At 50.7% G+C, this 24,565-nt stretch overlaps 2 protein-coding genes across 2 annotated transcripts; both read right to left on the bottom strand.

Moving 5' to 3' along the window:
* Positions 1 to 382: 382 nt before the first annotated feature.
* On the bottom strand, positions 383 to 13,930 carry Astl (astacin like metalloendopeptidase). The gene is made up of 9 exons (XM_075963808.1): positions 13,876 to 13,930; positions 13,193 to 13,318; positions 10,640 to 10,701; positions 9,300 to 9,393; positions 8,787 to 8,904; positions 7,890 to 8,071; positions 5,154 to 5,235; positions 4,878 to 5,032; positions 383 to 996 (listed from the first exon to the last, which is right to left on the bottom strand). The coding sequence occupies exons 1-9, from the start codon at positions 13,928 to 13,930 to the stop codon at positions 551 to 553; spliced, it is 1,320 nt and encodes a 439-aa protein (XP_075819923.1). The 3' UTR covers positions 383 to 550.
* A 4,401-nt stretch (positions 13,931 to 18,331) lies between these two features.
* Dusp2 (dual specificity phosphatase 2) lies at positions 18,332 to 20,661 on the bottom strand. The gene is made up of 4 exons (XM_075962086.1): positions 20,000 to 20,661; positions 19,797 to 19,918; positions 19,270 to 19,489; positions 18,332 to 19,158 (listed from the first exon to the last, which is right to left on the bottom strand). Exons 1-4 carry the CDS (start codon positions 20,397 to 20,399, stop codon positions 18,944 to 18,946), a joined length of 957 nt encoding a protein of 318 aa, XP_075818201.1. The 5' UTR covers positions 20,400 to 20,661; the 3' UTR covers positions 18,332 to 18,943.
* Between the last annotated feature and the right edge of the window lie 3,904 nt (positions 20,662 to 24,565).

The raw sequence follows: 24,565 nt of genomic DNA, 5'->3' as shown, positions 1-24,565 counted from the left end.
CCAAGGCTTCCAACATGCAGATCTGGTAAGGAGTCCCCTCTTGCTGGTCCAGTTTAGCAGGAGAACAAACTGGACACTGCGCTCTGGAGACCAGGGTTGAATCCCAGGGCTTCAGAGCATCCTTAGAGCCAAGCATAATGGACATTCATGGTCCCCATCACAGGGCTTCCCACTGAGACCATGCCCAAGGCAACACTTGAGTCCATGCTGGGGGCTAATCCTCAGCTGTAGAATTCCCAGAGGCCCTCCAGGAACTGGAATCTTGCTCATGCCCACCACTCCCTGAATCCTGAATCCATGCCCAGCATCTTCCAGGACTAGGGCTCAAGTCAAGAACAGACAGACTTTGGGGGCCTCTCTATCCCTAGGAACTCTGCAGGGGTGAAGGGATGTGGTAGAGAAAGAGACCAAGGGGGTGGCCTGGGCCTCCAAGAGTGGCCAGTGCAGGGGATAGAAGACAGGGGTGATGCCCAGAGGGGCTAGGAACTAGAAGACCTAGCTTCTCTGGGCAGAGTATCTCCTCCGCTCTTGCAGGCAGAAGTCAAAGGGTTCAGTCTCTGGGCACCTCTCTATTGTGACTTCCAGGTGCATAACCTCCTGGAAGCTGAGCTAGACTCTCCAAGGCGTCTTGAATAGGTGCTGGCTGATCTCTGGCTTCTGGAAATGGAGCAGGAGGTACAACAGGCTCTTGGGCTGCCTGAAACTGCTCTAGAGAGATGCCATCTGCATCTGCTCTGCGTCCTGACCTTGGAGAAGCAGCTTGCATCTGAAGTGGTCTTGCCAAGGCCTCCATACTGAACTTGCTCTGAGCAGGATGATCCCACCTTTCCTGGCTGTCTACGATCTCTGGAATAATACCCTGGCCTCTGGTCCTGGAGCAACTGGGGTCAGAGCTTCTAGATTCTTCCGCCAGTGCCTCCAGAAGTTTCTGTACATATGATAGGAAGGAAGGAGGGAGGTTTCTTCCATTACTGTCATCACTGTGGGCCTCGAACCCTGGAGCAGGAGAGAGCAGAAGTTAGGTCCCAGAATCATAGAAAGGGCATAGAGCATGGCCACAAGAATTAATGCCAATTTTGGCTTCATGTAAGGTGGTAATGGAGCCAGACTCAGTGAGATGACAGCCTACTAGATCTCTGCTAAGGCACGAACTCTTGTTCACCACTAAAAGATGCTGCTGGCCTCCTACACACACCTCAGCAGCCCAGCTGGGTTGCTCTGCTAAACCAACCGATCCAAGCACTACAGCCTTCTCCTACCAGATCCTTCTTTGGGCCACTCTACACCCACCTCCCATCCCACTTCTTAGACATCCTCCAGAACCGCTCCTGTTCAAACCAAGGGAGGCCCTCAGAAGCTCCCGCGTGGTCTCAGGTCTGTGCGCCACCAGGAGGCGAGCCTCTTTGCTTCCTCTTTGCTGCCACACCCAGGCCATGACTGACAACGCTTTGTGGGAAACACTTGAGCTTCATGGCCCAGGTTATCTGCTCTGGTGGACCCCACTGCTCCCTCTTGGTCCCATCTTTCCTGCTCACATGCCCTGATCTCACATTCCTCCATCAGTGTACCGCAATCAATCCAGGCTGACTCCTTTGACCAGCGACCCTCATCCTGCCTGGTTCTGAACACATCAGCATCAGAAACCACAAGAACTGAAGCCTCCATTTCTAGTAACTTACCTTCAAGTAGCTGGTACCCTCTGCGAGCTTGGTTGCCTACCTCAACTTATCCTTTTGGACACATCCCCAGCCACCTCCCCGCTGTCACAAGTCCCTGCCCCAGTCCAGAACCTTCCTTTGTCCTGCCATCTCTACAAGGTTCAGGTGCCTTGTGCTTCACGTCCCTCCCAGGGTTCTGCCAGCAGCCTCACCTCACTGAGGAGCCAAGGCTACCCACGGTGTCTCCAGATCTGTATGGACTCAGGTCCACTCCTGTTGTCTTCCTTCCTGTTGTGTCCAAAGAAGTGTCTGACCCTCCCTCCAAGAGCAGACTCTCCCTAGAGTTCTGGCTGAGCTTCTTTTCTCCTTCGGCATCTACCCCTTCATATACATACTGTGTGTGCCATCATTTCAACACCCAAACATGCCAATCTGCCCACCATAGTGTTCAACCTTCCCTTGGGTCAGTCCCTCCTCACCATGTCCCAGTTCTCTGCTCTTTGTGATAGAGCTCCAGACTGACCTGCAATCCTCATGCCACGGTATCTCATTCTAGTTTTAACAAAAATTATGTAATATTTGATGTATTAGAAGTATACATATATAGTGTGTGTGTGCATATATATATATATATATATATATATATATATATATATATATATATCATGGAAAATGCTATTAAGAATGATACTAAAGTTGGGCATGGTGGTGCTTGCTTTTAATCTTAGCACAGGCAGGCTGACCTCTTGAGTGTTGAGGTCAGTCTGATCTATATATTGGGTTCCAGACTGGCCACTACTGCATAGTGAGACTCTGTCTCAAAATAAAAAGTGGAGAAGGAGGCTGCTGTCTAAAAAGCAAAAATCTGAGCACCCAGAATGTAAGGAAATATTTCCAAATGATATAACAAAGAGATAGCATTAAGAATATTTTTTTAGGGGCTGGAGAGATGGCTCAGTGGTTAAGACTGCTCTTCTAGAGGTCCTGAGTTCAATTCCCAGCAACCACATGGTGGCTCACAACCACCTATAATGAGATCTGGTGCCCTCTTCTGGCCTACAGGCAGGATACTATATAAATAAATAAATCCTTTAAAAAAAGAATATTTTTAAAAACTAGGTGGTGGTGGTGCATGCCTTTTATCCCAGCACTCAGGAGGCAGAAGCGGGCGGATCTCTGAGTTTAAAGCCAGCCTGGTCTACAGAGAGAGTTCCAGGATAGCCAGGATGACAGAAACCTTGTCTCAAAAAAAAAAAAAAGCAAAACAAAAGAGTAATTTTTTAAGTCTTATAATTCAGCGAGGAAAACCCATTCCAATTGAAACTGAGGCTAAGAATCTATATAGACACAAAACCAAAAAGGTATACAGAGGACCCACCATCTCATAGAGGCTAGATATGGTTAGCCATTAGAAAAACGCAAGTCAGAACGATGAGATATTTCCATATATACAGAGGACCAGCCATCCCATCGAGGCTGGATATAGTTAGCCATTAGAGAAATTCAAATCAGAACAATAAAATACTTCCATACCCACTGGGATGCTCAAAATCAAAAGCATAGACTATGTGCTTGGCAATTGTGCAAGAAAATTGGTAGCCACCTGCATAACTAAATGGAGTTTTTTAAGTGGCTCAATTGTTTTGGAAGACAGCCGAGTATGGCGTTACCATGGGAGCCAGCGACTTTGTGCCTAGGGCAGACACCGACAGATGTATTCATAGTAGCGCCAAAGCAGAAACAACTCAAAATGCTCATCGAGTGAGGAATAAATATGTCAGTTAGCAGAAAAGAAAAGAAGTTATAAGGTACTATAGCAGAGATGAACCGCAAAGGTCATGCTAAGGGCAGTAAGCCAGACACAAAAGGCACTTGGCTCCATTTATATGAAATGTCTAGACAAGGTAAATCCGTAGAGGCAGAAGGTGGATTAGTGATTAATTGGGGCTGGTAGGGAAAGAGGATGGGACTCAGATGTAAGGTGACCTAAAAATAAAATCTGGGTCACAGGCATGCACGGCAGCTTCACAGGGTGTCACACTGTCTTCCTAAAGGGTCTCCACAATTTGTGGCCCTGTCAGTAGGACACAAACATCACCCTTTGCCCTGTACCCTTTAGCAATATTTGATATTATCACGGAGGCTGTGAACTGCAGATTTAGGGAGAAGGAACGATATTGGTTTCTTCTGGGAGGCCTGCTAACCACCTCACACATCTTTCTATCTGGTAGTTTGACTTTCTGTTTATAGCTCTTTCTGAGTTCAGAACAATACTAGCTATGTTCGGAAGCATCTCTACTTTATAACTTCTGTTTAAATTTGCTTGTGGTGTCTCTTGATGTTATTGAACCCATTAATCTTTATAGTGTTAGGGTTATTTGCGAAGAAACCCTTCCCCATCCCAATGTGTCTTGCTAAACTTTGTAAAGTTTCTCTGTGCACACACAAGTCTTTTGTACCCTTATGGTGTGTAATGGTCAATACCTAGATCCCTTGTCGTCTCAGAACCATCTAGTGCAGTGGCTTTCAACCTTCCTAATGCTGTGACCCTTTAATATAGTCCCTATGTTGTGGTGACCAACCATAAAATTACGTCATTGCCACTTTATTAACTGTAATTTTGCTACTGTTATGAATCGTAATGCAAATATCTGAAAGGGTCATTCAACCCCAAGGGGGTCACAACCCATAGGCTGAGAACCACTAGCCATCTTTTCTTTCCTAATCAAGCCCCCCACACACACCTTTTGAGGGTTCACATTTGACTTTTTTGTTTTTGAGGCAGGGTCTCACTATGTATCGCTGACTGTCTTGGAACTCACTATGTCAACCAGACTGGTCTCCGGCTCACGGAGATGCACATCTGCATCTGCATCTGCCTCTGCCTCTCCAGTGCTGGGATTGGATCAAAGGCATGCAGCATCATGCCCACTAGGTTTCACATTTGAATAGGATCCATTTCAGAACTTTACACTCTGTCCCCACAGACACGCACACATCTCTGCACCCATCCCACGCACCTACACAGGCTACTTTACACACCCTATATTCAGACTGCATACAGTTATGTTTTTGTGTACAGTTTTTGCTTCTTTTCTAAACTAATCTACAGTTAGTGAGGTCATGTGACCGACCCACCTCTCCTTATAGCCTCACCATCTCTTTATCCCCACCCTTCTGCACCACCCCCTACATCAAGTCCCTCTCCCTGTCTCTTACCTCTCCTGTGGGAGTCAGGGACACTTGGGCTGCAGTTGTATAGCCTACGGACCCGGGTGATATCCGAGGTGCTCAGGTTCCATCGCTGGCCGATGTGGACGCTGGTGGTCCAGAGGGGTGTGATGGTGGGCTGCCCACGCCAGCTGAAGGCAAACCTGGAACCCAGGGGTGGGGCCTATGTCAGGATCGCGGTAGTCGGGGCTAGGAGGGAGGTGGGTTAGGGGAAAGAGGGAGGGGAGGGGGACAGGGAAAGAGGGGGAAACGGAGGGTGCTCACCTCCCATAATGCATCACTGATGAGTAGTCGTAGGGTGCTAGCATGTTGCTACTCCGAGACTTGATGAAGTTGATTTCAAAGCCTTAAAGCACAGACACACACACCTTTGTAGGTGTGTAAAAGACAGACAGGCAGTGCACAACTCTGGGAAGTCACAACCCACCTAAGTGAAGAGTCTGACTACCCCAACAGAGCCTTCTCTTTCTGGGGCTGGTCCCTGCTTTCAGAGAGTCTTTGCTACCCTACTCTCCTGGACCCTGGAAGAAATCCAGACCTATACCAGGTGCTGTGGAAGCAGGGGCCACCTGTGGCCAGGCAACCAGGACCTCCTTCAAACCTCAGCTCTCTCCAGCTGTCCCTCCTTCACAGTTCACTTTGCATGACTCGAATCTTTGCAAACCTGAAGCACCCACAAAGCTACGGCTGCTGTGCCTTAGACACTGGTACCCTGCCTACTCTTTGAGCTAGCTTCAAAGACACGCTGTCCTCTCCATTCAGGATTGTGGTGCCTCAGCCCTCAGTAGCCAGACCACCTTCATCTTCCCATCTCAGACCACAAAGCTGCTGACGTGGCACTTAGGAGTCCAGTCATCTTGGTTGGCCAGAATGCCCGCTGCTCTCCTCCAGGCCAGCGGGGAAGGAAGGTTGCTGACCACTCCTGAAAGGACCTCCGGTTCCTTGCACATTTGTTCCCAACCCCTCTCCCCAATCCCCACACTCTCTTCTTCCCTAAGGTTACCAGCAGCCTCCTTATCCTAATCAGAGCCCCCAAAGAATGCCAATTTCTTCTCTTCAAAGAACCTTTATTAGTAAACATAATTTTGAATAGAAATATATTCCTCTAACTCAAAAACCAAGTATCTACCTAAGTATCGTAGTGCATATCTTTAATCCCAGCACTTGGGAGACAGAGGTAGGAGGGTTTCTGAGTTTGATATCAGCCTGGTCTACTATGAGTTCCAGGACAGCCAAAGCTACATAATAACACCTTGTGTCTCAAGAAAACAAAAATTATCAAGTATCTAGCATGCACAATGGCTCAGTCCCCAGCACCACAGAAATACAATACACATATATTAAAAGAGAATATACATAAATATAAAGATAAAGTGAGTTTCCTACACCACCTGCTTCCTCTGACTTCCTACCTCTCGATCCCACAAAAGTCAATCACTGTGATTAGTTTTAATGCCCTGGCAGAGTTGATATCCATTAATGCAAACATATTCTCACTTTTCTATCTTTGAGGGAACCATAATTTCTTAATAGGATAGCTGAACTCTTGTTGGCACTAGGGATGGAACCCCAGTTACAAGCCAAACAGGTGCTGTACCACTTTGCTACGTTCCCTAGTAGGTAGGTGTTTTGTTTTGTTTTGTTTTTGAGCCATTTTGATTGTTAGGACAGCTCTTGCATTAATTTGGGCTTGTTTTCTAACTCTAATTTATGCTTCTACCTTAATTAATTCTACTGTTTTTTTTAAAAAATCATAAACAGGCGCATTTAACTTATTTGTTCTCTTTGCTTTTATGGATATAAGTATTGATGCCTCTACACTTTCCCTGAGCCTACCCTTGTCCTAATTAAAGCATTGGTTTTAAAATAGTGTTTTGTTGATTATTTAAAGGCAAAATCCATATAGCCCTGCCTGTCCTCACACTCAGAACTCTTTGCCTCAGCCTCCAGAGTGCTAGGACTACATACATTTCCATACTTTTCCTTTATTTTTTTTTTCAGAACCTCCAGAACTAAAAGTATTTGACTGGATCCTCTAGGGAGCGCAGTCTAGTGGTTTGGTGGGCTATTGGCTTCTGTTCTATGTCATGATCAGGGTGTTTGCATTGACTGAAGTTTTCAGATCTAGAGTTCCTCACAGCCTGTCATAGGATGCGTGCTTACAAACACCCCAGGAACACCTGGAAAGATCATGGTCACCCCCGGCCCACCTCCCCAATCCCATCTTTTGTCATTAGCAACCTAGTTACCTCCAAAGCAACGTCTCTGGGGCAAGTATCCCCCTTTTCACTTGGCCAACCCCAGAGCAGCGGCAGAGGCCCCTCCAGGTTCCCACGGGCAGGAGGCCTCTGACTCTCCCTGCATCTCCAACTGTCCCATGGCTCCTGCCCCTCCACAGCTCCCCACCTGTCTGAGGCAGCTGTCGTTCTCACCACTGAGATCATCGGATCCCTGTACCATGTGTGGCACACATGCTGCCCACTGGCATCAGAGCCCCTCCCTCCGTCAGCCTTGGCTCTGCCACGTTCAGGGTACTGAGCCACATCTTTGGTACCCTCAGCCTTTCAGTGTTGCCCCCTTGCTTGACACATGTATCTGGTCTACCCTCCCCCATCTCTCTCCTGGCTCAGTGCTCACAACTGACATGTAGCCCTCGCCCCACTATCACACACTAACATCTGTCACACCGGGACTGTGTACTCAGTGAGCAAGAATCATAGGACACTGTCAACCTCACAGTCAGATAACTGACGGTGGCAGAGAGAAGAGAGACAAAGCAAATGGCTGATGTCCTTCCTTGGGTACCACTCTAGAGACCCACAGGACCTCTCCCAAATACCAGAGAGGCATGAATCCCACTTGCCTCGTGAGAAAGGGACAGGCAGTGTGTGGGATGGACTCTTCCAGAGGAGGCAAGCAACTCAGCTCTAGCCTTGGCCCGAGGCCTCTGTTCCTCAAGGTCCCCTGGGCCCAGCCTAGCCTAGATGCCAGCTGCCTTACCTGGGAGAATCTCATTCCAGTTGACACGGATGTAGCGGTCCCGATCTGCCCGTGAATGCTCATGCCAGAAGCCAAGCACGTGCATGAGCTCATGGAGCACGATGCCATGGCCCTTCCGGAGACAAGTAGGTGCTAGGGACACCACCTGCATCCCTCCACTGCGTCCCACACCGGAGAAGCACCTGCAAGACCCTGAGCGTGAGCTGCTTGGCAGTGAGCTAGCTGGGTATCAGGCTAGAAAGGTCAGAGAAGAACAGGTGTTTGCTCTGCTTTAGGACCAGGGATGAATCAGGATCAGACTCCTGCCAGTTCCCCATCCTGGACTCTAGTCTAAGACTTACTGTCCCACCTCCCAGGTCCCCTGACTGCTTGGCCTGTGAAGAGGATGTCACCTTGGGCTTGGTTACTACCTGAGCTGACAAAAGGTGGGACCTGACATTCATGCATGACAGAGCAGTTCATCACGTGAGCAGTCCTATGTCATAAGCCTGAGTCACAGCTTCCATTCACACCACGTCCAATAAAAGCAGGACATGTTATTACCACTACCCCTGCCTCAGAAAGAAGGCAGAGGCTAAATTAGGGAACTCACCTAGACTTAAGTTGGCACATGAGTGGCAGAACTAGGACCCAACATTTGCCCAGACGCATGGCACAAGACCTCCAGGAGATGAGGGTTTGTAGAGGAGGGTGCTGTGCCCAGTGGCCATCCCTCACCCACCTGTGGCCCAGAAGGTCCAGGTCATGAACGAACCATTCAGTACAGACTGGGGTTGAACCCAAGAAAACAGGCCCAGAAACAGGCTTAATACCACTTGTGCACACTAAGGGATGATCGGGGAAGACAAGAAGCCACAAGGCCACATGGCCACACGGCTACACACCAAGATCACTTACCCTGACATAGGAAGGATGGAAATGAAGTCTCTGTGGCCCAGGTAGGCAACAAACCGGATGCATGTGGAACGTTCAAACTCAGCGAACGCCTCCATAATGACCCGGCGACTGGGCTCATCTGGGAAAGACACACCATGGCTGACCCTCCAAGGAGGTCCTAATAGCTCTTGAGGATCTCTGAAGTCTGCATGGGGGCTGAGACCAGATATTAAGCTCAAATGTTCCAAAACAGTGTTCAGAGAGAACATATTGAAGAGGAACACTAAACTGCAGAAAGGCCCTGGCTGTGGGATTATGTAGTCTAGAGGGGGCTACAGAGTTCCATCAGATCTTCCAGTATTACACACACACCCCCACCGCACACACCCCCACTGCAGTTCAGATGCCATGGGGAGAGGAGCTCTGCACAGCACTCTTGGTGTAAGGGATATGGTGCTGCAGGAGAAGGGAAGCTCTCTGCAGGAGCCCTGCTGCATCCAGGAGAAGGGTGGGAAGCCCCACCTCAGCTCTCACCATACTTGTTGGAGAGAAGGAAGGGGATCTCCACAATGCCACCAGCACCCTTGGGCCATTTATTGTTGGTCACTGACAACAGTCGGAAGGGGCTCTGAGGAGAAAGGGCAGCTCAGAGTTAGTGGAGGACACAGGCCACCTAAGCATCCTACTCCCTGGGGTGCCCTGCCTCAGACCATCAGAACCCTGGAGATGTGAGAGGTGCCACAGAGAAGTCTTGGGAGCAAGGACACCTTTAGAAGAGGAACGAGAACCTGGGAAGTCAATGGACGAACTGAGAATTCAGATAACAGGGGCTGGAGAGATGGCTCAGAGGTTAAGAGCACTGGCTGCTATTCCAGAGGACCTGAGTTCAATTCCCAGCAACCACATGGTGGCTCACAACCATCTGTGATGAGATCTGGTGCCCTCTTCTGGCATGTGGGCATACATGCCAACAGCACATTGTATGCATAATAAATAAATCTTAAAAAAAAAAGAATTCAGTAACAGAAGTTGCAACATGTTCTATCATGTTCTATCGAGTAGATAAAAGTACCTAAGGTTGGCACCCCAGGAGGCCTGGCTCAGAAGGACTCAGCCCCTCCCAAGCACCTCCTCAGGACATGAGAAGAATGGGAAGAGTCCTACTCAGGGCGATGCCCTCACAAAGGCTGCTCTCCCACCATCCACTAACCAGAACTCTAAATTGTAGGCTTCACAGATCCCAGAAGGCCCTACCCCCTCTAGCCACCAACTTGATTTAGTTCTGCTGTAAGAGTTTCAAATGGCAGGCATGTGCATACACATCTCTAATGGATACCCTAACCTGTTAGCCTATGAACTCCAGGACAGCCTTGTCGCCATCAGCCCCCTCTAAACAAGCAGAACGGTCTTGCTTCCCACGGCTCATGGTCATATCCAGCAGCCTTCTGCCACCTACGCTCTCCTAAACAATGTGTCTTCTCTCTGCGACGTCATTTTCTTTCCCATCAGCCTCCCTTTTGACTCAGCCCTCCGCCCCTAGCCAAGATGGTCTCTCCTTGTTCCTCCTTGCTCCAGCTTCCCTAGGGGGATCTTCCCTACGGGTCTCACACACATATACAAGTCGGTCTGGGATCACGTCTCCAGCCTTGTGTTTTCTGAGTTCTCCCCTGGGCAGGGTGTCAAGTAGGGTCTAAAAGCTTGAATCTCCTCTTCCAAGGAGCCCTCTTGGGCTGACTACGCTGTCATCTCAGCTGCCACCATGATCATATTACCTAATCAGTCATACAAACCAAAGCCCTCGTGACACCTTGAAGGGGGTTTCGAGGGCGCTCTCACGGCTTTGCTGCTGTGCATACCACGTGTGCACAACTCACCGGCCGGATGATGTCCCCTTCAACCAGGAAGCTGCTTTCTGGGGTCTCCTCTGAGATGAGCCCTGGGAGAGAAAGGAGGAAGGGATGTGTGTCACCTGTGACTTCCAGAACACAGGCTGGGACAAACCCAGCAATGCCAGTGTCTATACCTTCTACTTTGGAGCTAAGCTTCCTTGAGGACCAAGGCTATGTGGCTTTGGGGAAGTCCAACGGCCCTGCTGATACCCAGGCTGCAAATGTGTGTGAGTCTTCTCAACCTGCTTGTATCCTTCCCCTGTTCAAACACAGCCATGATTCCCCAGCACTTGTGATCAGTCCCACCTCCAGGCCCTCATCTGTGAGGATGCCAACTTCTCTCTCATTCGGGCTCAGCCCAGCCCAAGTCATACTCCCCAGAATATACCCTGGTCTCTCCTGCCTCACCTTGCCCCCACCCACCATCTACTTCCCATAATCACACATTACATTCTGGACCCTTGAGGTAAAGGAACCGAAATTACAAAGTCATAGCCACAGAAGGAAGTTGAGGAGGGTAAATACTTTTTGTCTCTATTCACGTTAGCTTCTCATCTTCCTCCTACTCAGGGAGCCTTCTGTAGCTGACTGCTGGGAAGAGACATCTCAGGAGGACCCATGAGGCAGTGACGGAAGCCACAAGAGGCTTGAGAAGAATATAGGAGCGCTGCCTGATTTCAGAGTTTCAAACGACAGATGGCGACACAGGCCAGTTGCACCCCGTAAGAGTCCTCTTCAGGTAAGAGGATTCCCCTCAAGATTATCTCCGATCAAGACTGCATCCTTAAATCCAAAAGAGCACTCGCCACAACAGTGGTTCTCAACCTGTGGGTCACAACTCCTTTGGGGAGTGAATGACCCTTCACAGGGGACACCTAAGACCATCAGGAAACACAGATATTTCATTGTGATTCATAACAGTAGCAAAGTTACAGTTATGAAATAGCAATGAAAATAATTTTATGGTTGGGGTCACCACAGCATGAGGAACTGTGTTAAAGGGTTGCAGCATCAGGAAGGTTGAGAGCCACTGCTCTAGGACCTGGTACAGTTGTGTGGTATCAACAGCATCAGAGCCATCATTTACAGCAGCTGGGGAGAGTAGCATTTCCCAATTAGACATCACATAGGCAGGAGCAGCTGTTGGCAGCTACTGTGAGCCCCAGCATGGGAGAAGCTTCTCAAGGCATTGAAATGAGTGCCACGAAGACTCATGGCTCTGGCTACCTACAGAGGACAATGAGTAAGGACTGGTGCCCATTTGCGCTTCTAACCAGCTCACAAATAAAGGGAGAAGACCACACTGTGGCCACCACCTACCCTAAGCCAAGGTTACCTCTGTTCCCCCAACATTTCAGCCCATGATGTCTCCATTATCTGGATCCATCTTCATTACTGCCAACTTCAACCCAATGTGTCTGTGTTCCTTACTGTTTGAGATTCCCAGACAGGGAGGCCCTGTGCCGCTGGAGTCTTCATTCTTTAATACCCCAGCCCCTACTGGCTAGGTCACACCTGTACACTGTCCCCTACAGAGTGACTGGTATGTTCTCAAATACCTACTGATGGTTTTGCTCAACTCCCAGGCTGAGAGCCGGTGTGCGCTCTCTCTCTCTCTCTCTCTGGTGGGGAAGGAAGGGGTAGGTTCAAGACAAGTGTTTCACTGTGGAGCTCTGGCTGTCCTAGGCTGTCATATACCAGTAGTGAGGATGAGGAAAAGCTGGAGGGCTAAGCAGCCCAGCTACCATCCAGGCCCAGAACCAAGGCATGAGTTGGCCCACCTCAGTATTCTCCTCATCTATGAACTGTCGAGCAGGTGAAAGGGATGAACCTACAGATCCAAAACTGCAGAACACAGGGCAACAGACTATCCGAGAGGAGCCCTAGAGAGAACCCATTGTTGATGATGTGGCAGAAGCCAGAGGCCTCGAACCAGACTGTGAATGATTCCTAGCAATGAACACTTACAAGTAAAGAAGGATGAGCCGGGCGGTGGTGGCGCACGCCTTTAATCCCAGCACTTGGGAAGCAGAGGCAGGCGGATCTCTGTGAGTTCGAGACCAGCCTGGTCTACAAGAGCTAGTTCCAGGACAGGCTCCAAAACCACAGAGAAACCCTGTCTCGAAAAACCAAAAAAAAAAAAAAAAGGATGGACTGAGGGGTAGACTCTGTGACTCAACAGACCACACTACAGCTTCCACAATGAGATTCTTTTGTTGTTTGGGTTGGTTTTTGGTTTTTCTTTTAAATTTTGTTTTGTTTTGGTGGGGAGGCTGCATGGGCAGAGGGTGGATGTGAGAAGATGGGGAGATAGGTGAGATCAGGATACATGATGTAAAACCCACAGAGAATCGATAAAAGTTAAACAGAATCAAAATAATAATTCACCAGCAAAAAAAAATAGAGAAAAAATATGTAAAGCTTTTCCTTATGAAACATGCACTTATTTAGAAGTCCCAAAATACATGGGGACATTTCAACCTTTTCTGGTTGCCCACACTCAGCGTGACTTTTGGGGGTACGATCCAGTGGTCTCACCTTGGTTAATTGCGGGGATGTCCTTGTCCTGCGATACCTGGCTCCCTTCGGGAGTGAAGCCTTCTGGGACACTGGTACTGCAGACTCCTGAACATCTGGGTGGTGAGGGCGCTCCCAGGATCAAACCTGGCCGGGGCAGACAAGTGCAGACACATAGATGCCCCCAGGGTTCCATGGGTGAGATGGGACAGCGGGGCTTGGGGAAGAAACATCCAGCCCCTTCAGGAGACCTCACAGCAGCAGTCCTGAGCCTGCCTGGGCTTCCCACGTAGCCCCACCTAACAGCAAGACCTAGATGCCGCCAACGAAGGAGGGCCCTTCGAGGGACTAGCACTTGGCTAGGGCAGCACATGAGGCAAAAGGGATGAAGAGAGGCAGGATGAAATTTAAGTCTTGTGGCGGCACCAGATTCAGGGCTAACCTCAGCTCCTTCTCTTCAGCTTTTCCTCAACCCGGGCTCAGAGCTGGAGTGACTGCTGCCCTAGCCGGGTTAGAAAAGAGCCTGTACCTTAAAACAAGTAGATATGTGGTGTGGTGCTGGGCCATCTATGGTTAGGCGGGCCCTCTGCACCTACGGGTGTAGGAGACCTCCATGCGGAGCCGTGAAGCTCTTTAAGACTACTTTAAGCTACAGCCACAGGGCCTGGCCTCCTCCCCGTGCCCAAAGGCGGGAGCCAGCTTACCCGGCAAGGAGAGCAAAGCTAGCATCCAAGACCACAGGCCTCTCACGCTCCCCATGGTGGGTCCTCACCACCCTCTTAGCAAGCCACATACAGAACCAAAGCACGAAAGAACATCCGGAGCGCAGGCGCTGCACCACCCGCCCCTTTAATAGCGGCTTCTCCAGCCCACACCTGCAGCCTCCCAATCACCTCCACGAACAACCTCCCAACAGCCGCCACCTGAAGACCTGCTCACTCCTACCCGAGGACCCTCCGCCAGGCCTGAGCCTGCTGGACCATAGTCCCACCCATCTTGGCTAAAATGGGTTAAAAATTGGGTAGGGGGCACAAGACAAACAACCTGGCAGCCTAGCGTCCCTGAGATTCTCTCCTGCCACCAGAGGGCAGAGAAGCATTGTAGCAAGGTTCATGGGCAGCACTAGAAGGGACTAGAAGGGACTGCTTTCCCTGCCCCACCCCTACCAGGGGGACTCAGACACTGAGAACTCCAGGCACCCTCCCCCATTGTAACTGGAAATAGAAGTGTGGTCACTACACCTGTAAAAGGTTTTCTTTTTTGTTTTGTTTTGGTGGGGGCGGATTGAAACAGTCTTATTACATAGTGTTGGCTGTCCTGGAACTCCCTATGTAGACCAGGCTGGACTAAAACTCACAGAGATCCTCCTGCCTCTGCCTAATAAATGCTAGGATTAAAGCTGTGTGCCACCACACCTGGCTAGAAGCTTGCATTTCAGCAGCCAGGTGGTCCTGTCACTCTGGAATTTCACACTGAACACCCAGCAATCATCAACACCCAGGGACTCTAGCCATGGCTGGGACACAGACACACACACACACACACACACACACACACACACACGGATGGACACGGATGGACACTCAGACCCTCAAATGGATGTGGTCCTTACAACAACACCACCTCCTAGCAGGATCAGCTGGGGCCCCCTTCCCACTTCTCTAATTCAAAATGCAAAGCACCTCAACTCTCTTCCTATTGGTTACACCCTCCTTCAGAGATCCCAGCTGAATCAACAGCCTGGAGCACATGAACCAATCCACCCTAGCGCCCAGTGAAGGGAAGCCAGCACCAATGGGCCCTGGTTGTTGACTACAAGGGCTTGTCAGCGTTCCTGCTGGAACTGGGGCCAGCATTTCTCAAGACATGGAAGTCAGAGCCACAAGGAGGGGGTACAAAGGCAGTGCAGCTGATGTCTGATGACTGGTTTCAATGCATGGGATGAGAATGCAGATTAGCTTGATGGAAAGAATCATTCGCAATGCACACATATGTCGAAGCTTCCCGTGGACAACCTTAAATACTCAATTTTTTGCCATAAAAAAGAAGGCATGAGATGTCATTGTGGCTCACACCTTTTTTTTTTAAGATTTATTTATTTATTAAGCATACAATGTACTGCTGGCAAGGAAGGCACCAGGTCTCATTACAGATAGCTTTGAGCCACCATGTGGTTGCTGGGAATTGAACTTGGGACCTCTGGAAGAGCAGCTCTGAACCCTGAAATACCCTCTGAACCATCTCTCCAGCCCCCAAGGTGGCTCACACCTTTAATCCCAGAATGTGGGAGTCTGAAATAGGTGCCATGAGATTGAGACTTAACCTGGGCTGCACAGTGAAAGCCTGGCTCAAAGAATATATATAATAATGGCCTAACTGGTTAAATGCACTTTGTAAATCATCATCATCACATTGCTTGGGTGGAAAATCTCATACTTTGTCAAAAAATGCGGTGCTTCAGAGAACTTGGAGTGGGACTTCTTTCTTCGCAGAAAGACGGATGAGCAGGGATTCCTGCCTATTTCCCTGATTGCTGGTTTTCACCGTGTGCGAGCTCTCACCACAAACCTTAATCTCATCTTGGAGGCACTGAAGGATAGCACAGAAGTAGAAATTGTGGATGAGAAAATGAGGAAAAAGATAGAACCAGAAAAATGGCCAATCCCAGGCCCTCCTCCACGAAATGTGCCACAAACAGACTTTTCTCAGTTGATTGATTATCTGGAGTTCATACCAGGGCAGGCCTTTGGCTCGCATACAGTCAGGGTGATGATCTACTGATGCTCTTGGATGTCATATGATCGGAATGTACAGTGGAGTAGGTGACTCCCTGAAATACCATGTAAATATGAGAGCAAATCGTGCTGCAGAAGCGAGAGTGACCATACTGTCTTCTGTGCAAGAATGTCCACACCCACCCCCTTGTGGAGAAGGTTGGGCCAGCCTGCAGTGGAGATAACCACCTTTACGATAATGATGACAGACCAGAGGACTGCTGTCGTTACTGTAGGAGCTTCTCCTTTCTATGTCATTAGCTTAGGCTGCACGGGCTACTTCATTCATGGTGGGAAAGTTTATTGTTATCATTGGGGGAATACTGCAAATTCTATCTTTTGTTTCCAGGCATTTATTACTTTGCCCAGATCAATAAAGCAGAAAAAGAGAGGATTGAGTAGCATTTCCAAAATTGTTAGGTCCTTTGCTATTTGACTTGTTCTTTAATATAGTATACTTTGCATAACTCACATGTTGTCATATTTCACATGTACTATAATATGTATTAATGTGAATACTTAAGGGGTAAAAAATTTAAGTTAAATAAATGAGGGCATTTTATGCTTTAAGATTGTTTAAAAAAAATGCGGTGCTTTCTTCAAACAAGAATATTGTAAACTAAGGGGGACTAAGTAGGATGGTCACGAGAAGACGATACTGGTGGACGTGAGTCACAGGGCTCCATGGAACCTGCCAGTGTCAGAGGATCTGAGCACCTTGCGTTGCCTCAAGGGCAGCTGTGCCAGCAATCCACTTCATGGACAGGCGCTGCTCAGCCTTGGCTAGTGAAGCTTCTTTCGGCATCAAGCAGAGGTGAACACAGAGAATCATCACTGGCCAGCGTGCTGAGAATCAGGGGCCGCGAGTGCTCTTAAATGGGACATCTGTCACCCTGTCCCCTCCAAGGCACAGAGAAAGTCTCATCTCAGACAAAGGGGCAGAAAGAATGCAAGAGGCAGCAGATGGGGAAGAGAGCCATGAAATGTCGTCTTCTGGGTGGGACATGACTGTGGCACTCAAACTTGTGGCAGCTAAGGTTACCTGTGCGAGATCAAGCCGTCAAAACCCCAAGGTGGATGGGGAGGGGCTCTCAAGGCCTCTAGCTAAGCAGCTATTGGCAACTGATGGTTAGAGTCATTTTTATTTGGGGGTGTGCCCGAGCTCCATTGGGAGACCCTGCCTACACCCATGAGCAGTTGGGAAGCACTAAAGGGACTTAGTGGGTCATGAAACAAAAAGAGGACATGAAGGTGGGAGGGGATGTGTTGGGGCTGGAGGAAGGAGAGGACCGAAACACACTGTGTACTTGTATGAAATTCTCAAAAATATAAAGAATGTATTTTTTAAAGGAGAAAAATGCTGTAGACCCCCACTTATTGAGGTCCCCGGAGTCACTAACTCAGCAAAATGCAGAGGCCACTTGGAGGAGGGTTTGGGAGTTAGTATCAACATACAATGTGTTCCCATTTTCAAGATGGAAAGTTCTAGAGAAAATTATTGTGACTATAATCTAACACTACTGAATACTTAAAATGGTAAAGATGATAAAGTTTGTTATTTTTTTAATCTCCCAATTAAATTTTAAGGAGGGTATGAAATGTATTTGTGGTGGAGTGTACCTTTAATCACAGTACCCGGGAGGCAAAGGCAGGAGGTTCTCTTGTGAGTTTGAGGTCAACCTGGTCTTTGTATCCAGTTCCAGGCAAACCAAGGCTATATATATATATATAGTTGAGACTGTTTCAAACAAAAAGAAGGTGGAAGAGGAAAAGAAAAGAAAAAAGAAAGGAAGAAAGAAGAAAAGAAAGAAAGAAAGAAAGAGAAAGGAAAGAAAGAAGACAAGAAAAGAAAGGCCGTTTGTTGGGAGATAAGACGGTAGAAGCACGGGAGGTAAGGGATGATGAGGTGAAGTGGACGGGCCAGCACTGGTCATGCAGTGTAGGAGATGATGATGACTCTGGTGCCCGGGTGTCCCTTACTCATCCTGAGCTGGACATCAAGAGCACAGCCATGTCCCAATAGAAACTGACACAGGCCTGGAGGAAGGCTGAGAACCACCCTAGCTTCTGGTGCCTTACCCCAGGGCAGACAGAATGGACCCTGGGGACTGGTTTTGTACCCTTCATTCAGCCCCAGGAAGCCAGTGCCCTCTGTTCTGGGTTCCAGACAATGATCTGACTGCCATCAGTCAACACACACCTGCACATCACACACTGGGAAAATAGGGTTTTCAAGGAAGCGGGGTCTGATCAGGGAAGCTCTGAGCTGTTTGAGACCCTCCCCGGACAAACAGAAGCTAGACTCTGTGTGGGAAAGCCCCCAGGCCAAGGTGGTAAAGACCACTCAGTTGTTCAGTCCTCCCAGGCATGGACTTGAGACCAGACATTTGTGCTATTGCTCTTTTTTTAAACAAAACACTGTTTTTATTGACACATCCTCAATGTTCTATATAAATATAAAGTGCTGTTTCCAAGGGCCCCCTCCCTGGCCCACAGGGCTGGGAGGAAGGCAGGGAGGGAGTGTTAAATGTCAGTTGAACACAACTTCTCAGCACCAACTGTGGCGAGACGCACGCATACTTTCACACAAAGGCAAGATGTCAGTGACGTGACACACGCATCACCTCCTGGCTCCCCTGGGAGCACAAGGTTCGAGCTTTCACCAAGGGGTTCACACCCCTAGACACGGTTACTGCTTGTCACAGCTTGTTCCGTGGGCCCTTGGGCTAGCAAGGGCTTTAACATATGGGACTACAATACATGGGTTTAGAGTCCAGTTCATTTCTGCCAGAGTCGGGGGAGGGAGGGCAAATATACTATCCGCCCTGGTCCCCTGGATAAGGGCCAGCCTTAAAGCCCCAGCAGAAGAGCACCACATCAGAAAAGCCATCATCCTGGCTTTCCTAAGCACCCCAATTTGAGGATAGAGAGGAGCCCAGAGGCCCACAGTCGCATTCCCGAAGAGTCAGAGAGGCATCACTGTGAGACCAGGTTTGACTCAGTGACATAGCACCTGGGTCTCAAATTGCAGCAGCTGCCCCATGAAACTGAAGTTGGGGGAGATGACTCCCCGACGTTGCTTAACAAAGTCAAAGGCCTCGTCCAGCCGCACTCGGTGGCTCTGAATCAGGTATGCCAGGCAGATGGTGGCTGAGCGGGAGATTCCAGCTTGGCAGTGCACCAACACCCGGCCCCCACTATTCTTCACTGAGTCTGAAAAGGAAATGGGGAGGGAGGAGTCAGACAGGAAGGTGGACAGAGGAAACAACCCCCCTACCTTCTGCCCGACAGTTCCCTCAGAATCCTGGGCTCCGGCTCCCTTACCAATGAAACCAATAGCCTCCTGGAACCAGGCACTAATCTCCACCATCTGGTTATCCTCTACTGGAATGCTCTTGTAACGAAGAAGACCCTCAAAATGGTTGGGGCAGCTGGCAGAGACATTGAGAACGGCTGTGATACCGCAGGCCTGCAGCCCCTGAAGGTCTGAGGAGTGGCTGCAGCTGCCCAGGTACAGGTAGGGCAAGATTTCCACAGGACCGCCCTGGAGGAGGAAGGGGACAATGGTGAGACCTCGACCTTGGTAGAGGTCTTGAGCCCTGAGTGAGGCAGAGACATCACGGACTGGCTACAAACAAGAGGAGTTCTAGGACATTTGAAGTCTTTAGGATACAAGAGGACATACGTTCAGACACACATATGCCACTCATGTCTTAAGTGAGGATGCAACACACACACACACACACACACACACACGTAGTTGAATACACCCCTGGCTTTCCCCAGAGGCATCCCTCTAGTGTGGGCAATGGAGCTAGACAGGAAGTCAAATAATTCTGATTTCAACTCACCTGGTCATAGACGGGAGCCCTAGGGTCAGAGCTGCTTTTTTCGGCTCCAACAGGAGATAGTGCCTGGGCAGGGCCTTCGGAGCACAGATCCGGACAGCATGTCTGGAAGCGTTTGAAGCCACCTGCCGGAAGAATAAGATTAGCCAAGAGGTCCGGGCACGGGGCGTGGGGTGCGGAGTGCCGGGCGTGGGGTGCGGGCTCACCTCTCAAGAAGCACACGGCTGTGGATTCCGCGCGCATTTCGTGCAGAAGTGCGGCTAGCAGCAGGTGAGCGGGGCCATCAGGCGGGAGCTCGGCCACAGACGCGCTGCCTTCGTCCAGCACCACTGCGCGGGCCAGCTCCCCGCGACCCAGGCGTGCCCGGAGAGCGCGATCCGGCAGCAGGCAGGCGAGGGCGGCAGCAGGGGTGCCGCGCGCACGGCGCCGCAGTAGCGCGTTCCAGGGCACAGGCCGTGCGGCGCGCACGTGGCTCCGGCAGAAGGCCAGGAACGGGCGGCAGTCGAGCAGCAGCGTGCCCTCGGCCTCCCGCGGTTCCCGCAGCAGTGCGCCCAGCGCCGCACACTCCAGCTCGGCCGCCGCCTCCAGCCTCATGGCGATCGGCATCGCAAAGCTTTCCGCTCCCCGCGGTCCTCTCCCTCGTCTTGCCCTTCCCCGGTTCCCGCGGCGGCGACTGTGTGGCCTGGGCGACTGTTGGCTCTGGGCGCGCTTTGTCGCGCCCGGGCTTAAGTACTCGAGGGCCGGCCCCTCGGGTCACCATACAAGGATAGAGCAGGAAGGCGCCGGCGCCCGCCCCCGCGGCTTCACGTGGGACGTGGGCTGAGCCGCCCTCGGGGCTCCCGGAGAGGAATGGGGGGGGGGCACCTGGGGGAGGAGCACGGAAGGGAAGAAACTGGGGACCAGACCGTGACAAGTGTCAGCCAAGCGTCTAGAGGCCCCACCCACGTCTCCCCAGCGTCTGCGCCTGAGCGCTCCCCACTCTGCCCAGCTCCAGGCCGCTAGATGTTCAGGGAACTCAGCTTCCCAGCTACTCAGCCTTCCAGTTACTGAGGTCTTAGACTTTCTCACTTTTCCCGTTCTCTCCCAGGGGTTTCATCCTAGAAATTTCGGGGGAAAAAAATAGACCAGTTTTACCTGTTGCTACCGATGATGATACATTAGAAAAATGGACACCACTTGTGTCATTTTAGAGACCTTAGGAAAACATCAGTCTCCTTCTCCGCATGGCAGCGTTTTTCTGAAAGTTGGCCTGGCTGGAGCCAAAGCCCTGGGTCTGGGGGCTTCATGGGGGAAGGGGAGCAGGGGCCTGTGACGAGTTTCCGCTTAGGACTGGGGCAGCTTCTTTCCCCAAGGGGCCCAGGGAAACCCCCAAGGGCCCCAAAAGAAGTACTTCCCATATTACCGGCTAGGGTTGAAGGGGAACTCTGCTGACGGTGCTGGGCTCTCCCAGGGCCTAGTCGGGCCTGGCAGGAGTTTCAGAGGAAGAAGGAGAGCCACTTTCAGAACCTGCCCCTTTCCAGTCTCCTAGAACTGCAAACCCTCCTGGGACAGGCCCTGGTCCCACACTAAGCTATGAGAATGAAGATCTAGGTAACTCACAGCCTTTCCGCCCTCCCCCACACAAGTGCCAGCCCCCTCCTCCCGGATGTGGTGAGGCCCAGCTGTGCATGGGTTCCCCCCTCCCGGGACAGGCTCCTGGGTTGGGGGCAAGAAATGTTGGTAGGTGGCTGAACTCCATCCGAAACAAACACGGTGGGTGGGGACGGTGTTCAAAACCCAACCTCCCAAATCCTTACTCCCGAGCCAATTTTCTGTGCCTTTAGTAAGAGCCTTCCAGCTTCCCTATGTCCCCTCTGTGTTGGAAGCCTACAGTTAGGACCTGTGTGGACCCCCAGCAGGCGGTATGGTATATGGGTTCTGAAGCAGAATATCGTGCCTTTCCTCTTTGCCTGGAACTTGGATCCTACGGGGATCCAGTGCAAGGGAAAAGCTACAAGGACTCCTGGACCAGTGTCCAGTGTCTCAGTGTCAGCATCATGCACGTTGGTTCCCGGGCTATGAGGCTGTGCCTGGGTTCCTTCCCACCGAGTCAGTATGAAAGCTGATACAGCAGAACTGGCAACCCAGCCAGGGAGTCTGGACCATAGATCCCTGAAGGTGATAGGGGCTCTTATCCTTGGCATCGGCCTCACAGATGACTTAATGGCTGATTCCAGGGACAAATTACAGAGCATGAAGGGGGACCATCATGTCTAGTCTTGCTGAACAGAGTCACCTGCCATGCCTGGAGCCACAGCCTTCCAGCTGTGGAGAAGAGGGAGGCCCCACCAGCTGAGGTCCCTGCAGCAGGAATGGAATCAACTTAGCTTTGTGGGAAACTCCAGGTCCCTGATGCCAGTGCTGGACTCCACTGCTGGGCCTCCTCGCAGGGTGACATTGTGTTGCTGAAAGTTGATTGGGTGCCTCAGTCCTGTGTCTGTCACACATACACCACTCTCCTGTCCCCTTTTCAGCACTGACATACACAGGTGAACTCAAGGAGGCCAAATTAACCATAAAAGAGGGGTTTGCTTTCTCCTTCTGCCAGATCCGCAAATCAGGGGAAAACCCCACCTTCAGTACCAGGGTGAAAGTCCAAGGCTCGGGTAGAAGAGCCCACATCCCTCCCCCACCTGCTGTTCTGACTAAAGGTCCCCCTACCAACTCTTGGATGCTGCCACAAATGAGTCATCTGCGGGATATCTGCCACCCCTTGCTACCTTCTCAGGACCCTGTTCTCCAGAATCGTCCCCTGGGAGTCTTCCGAGAGGAGGCAGGACTCTGGACATAAACTGGGCAGGCATGAGGGGGGGTCCCAGGCAGGCTGGCTCCTCCACAGGCTGCCAGTGCCTCATCACTGGACAGTAAGTGACCACACAGCTGTCGGTTTCTGTTTAAGGTTTTTCATGGCTTGACTCTTACAGAACAGACCTAACAAGTGAGTTTGGGGCTCAGGTTTTATTTATTTTTCTTTCTTCAATTAAAACCATGTGGGACTCATCTGGAACAAATGATAATTCTCTGTGTCATTTTCTGTAACCATTTATTTGGATGGCTGCTTAGACGTCACTGGCCTTCTGCCTTTGGGATTCCGGTTTGTCCACCCAGTCGGCTTACAGGATGGGTTTCCCTTCCACAGTCAGACGCTCGAGGCTCTGCCCTGACAACCTTTCCCTTCCTCCTCCTTCCAAGCCTAGCCTCAAGCAGATGGCCCAGGGAGGAGAGGCAATGTGAGTGGCTGGGCTGAGAGGCCTGAGCCAGGGTGATTATAAAGGTGAGAGTGACCCTAGGGATGAGTGACAGGCCACCCCCGGCCCTGTCTGAAGAGTGAGTCAGGGGTGACGTCAGCTTCCCTGGACCAGGCCTCCCACCCGGATGCTATGCTGCAGCCACCCCCACAGGCTCCTGCCAGGCAAAGACCCGAACCCCAGGTCTTGAGCTCTGCCGTCACAACCTGGCAAGCACTGTGGGAAGGAAGCAGAGGGGTCCCGTGGCCATCCAGTCTCCTGCTGGGGAGGTGAAGCAGGAAGCCCCAAAGATCCGCTGGCGACAAGTAGACATGTGGTAGAAGAGGCTGGCATGCCCCACGTGTTTGTCAGATGAAGGACACCGGTGGCTCTACCTTGGAGGTTCCCCCTGAATCTGATCTCATACTGAATGTGGGGAAAAGGGACCTGTCACCTGAATTTGGGTTCCTCTTGTGCTCAGGAGGTCCTTTGATGTGCAGAGGCATCCAAATAGGGCACTGAAGAACACCGAAGCACACAGGAAGTTCTACCCTTTTCAAATCCCCGTCAGTTACCTGAGTCTGTCCACTGTGGCTGGCTGGCTTCAGGGCCCCGGTGACCTCCACTCCTCCTCCTCTTCACTGTGGCTCAGGTCCCTCATTCCCTTCTGCATTTACTCACTGACTCAGGAGCACACTCAGTCCTGGGAACTCGTGTGCCAGGTCCTGCTTTGGGGGCTGGGGACCCAGCAGTAAACCCCTAGTGACGCCTTTGAGGAGCTGACTTCATCATCTCAGTAATACTTACCTTCGTGATCATGTTGTATTCATGGCCAGGGACACCAGTTAGCCACTAGAGTGATGATTATCTTTCCCTTTTAAAATAAATGCTAGGGTTGTAAAAAAAAAATCAAGTCAACTCAGGAAAGCTATTAGGTAAGGCACAGACAGTTCCCAAACACTCTGTAAGCCATGATGCAGGTAGAAGACGCCAGAGTGGGAACACCTTGCCCTAGAGGCACCATCACAGTCCCTTCCAGCATTGTGCACTGTGTAGTTCAGGGGATCTGGATGTCCCGATGGCTATGGTCTCGCATAAAGACAAGTGCGTGAGTCATAGGGCAGGGAGGAGCCCCAGTGGACAATGGTAAGTATCCCATGGTCAGATTAGAGTCTACACTTTGGATCATACATGTCCACACAAGGACTGAGTTTTGCCTATGCCCCTGCCTGTGTACCTGGTTATGGCTAGAGGAGACCCCCCACTCCTAGGGCACCCTTCCCAGCATACATCGGGCATCCGAGCATCCTAGCAGTGAACCAGCTCCACTCCCAAGCTGGCAGCCAGAGGCATCTGTGGCTTAGGCACAGTGGAGGAGGAAACAGGTTCACAAGAAGTTAATTCTCAGAAATATGACCACACTGACTTCCAGGGTCATAAGAGGACTCCTGGGTCTCTGCCAAGACCAGAGCAGGTGCACTGTGGCAGGAGACAAAGTGTCTTTTA

This window comes from Microtus pennsylvanicus, chromosome 2 (assembly GCF_037038515.1).
Source record: "Microtus pennsylvanicus isolate mMicPen1 chromosome 2, mMicPen1.hap1, whole genome shotgun sequence".
Classification (NCBI taxonomy): domain Eukaryota; kingdom Metazoa; phylum Chordata; class Mammalia; order Rodentia; family Cricetidae; genus Microtus; species Microtus pennsylvanicus.
This window is presented reverse-complemented; position numbering and strand designations above follow the sequence as displayed.

What these genes read in the sequence shown, in the direction of transcription:
- Astl (XM_075963808.1), bottom strand. Translation starts at nt 13,930, where the DNA reads ATGGGGAGCGTGAGAGGCCTGTGGTCTTGGATGCTAGCTTTGCTCTCC. An exon ending in AGCTTTGCTCTCCTTGCCGG is followed by an intron (nt 13,319 to 13,875) that starts GTAAGCTGGCTC and finishes TGCCCCGGCCAG; the next exon opens with GTTTGATCCTGGGAGCGCCC. An exon ending in CTGGAATGAGATTCTCCCAG is followed by an intron (nt 5,236 to 7,889) that starts GTAAGGCAGCTG and finishes CTGTGCTTTAAG; the next exon opens with GCTTTGAAATCAACTTCATC.
- Dusp2 (XM_075962086.1), bottom strand. Translation starts at nt 20,399, where the DNA reads ATGCCGATCGCCATGAGGCTGGAGGCGGCGGCCGAGCTGGAGTGTGCG. An exon ending in AGCCGTGTGCTTCTTGAGAG is followed by an intron (nt 19,919 to 19,999) that starts GTGAGCCCGCAC and finishes TTCTTCCGGCAG; the next exon opens with GTGGCTTCAAACGCTTCCAG. An exon ending in GGAGGCTATTGGTTTCATTG is followed by an intron (nt 19,159 to 19,269) that starts GTAAGGGAGCCG and finishes TTTCCTTTTCAG; the next exon opens with ACTCAGTGAAGAATAGTGGG.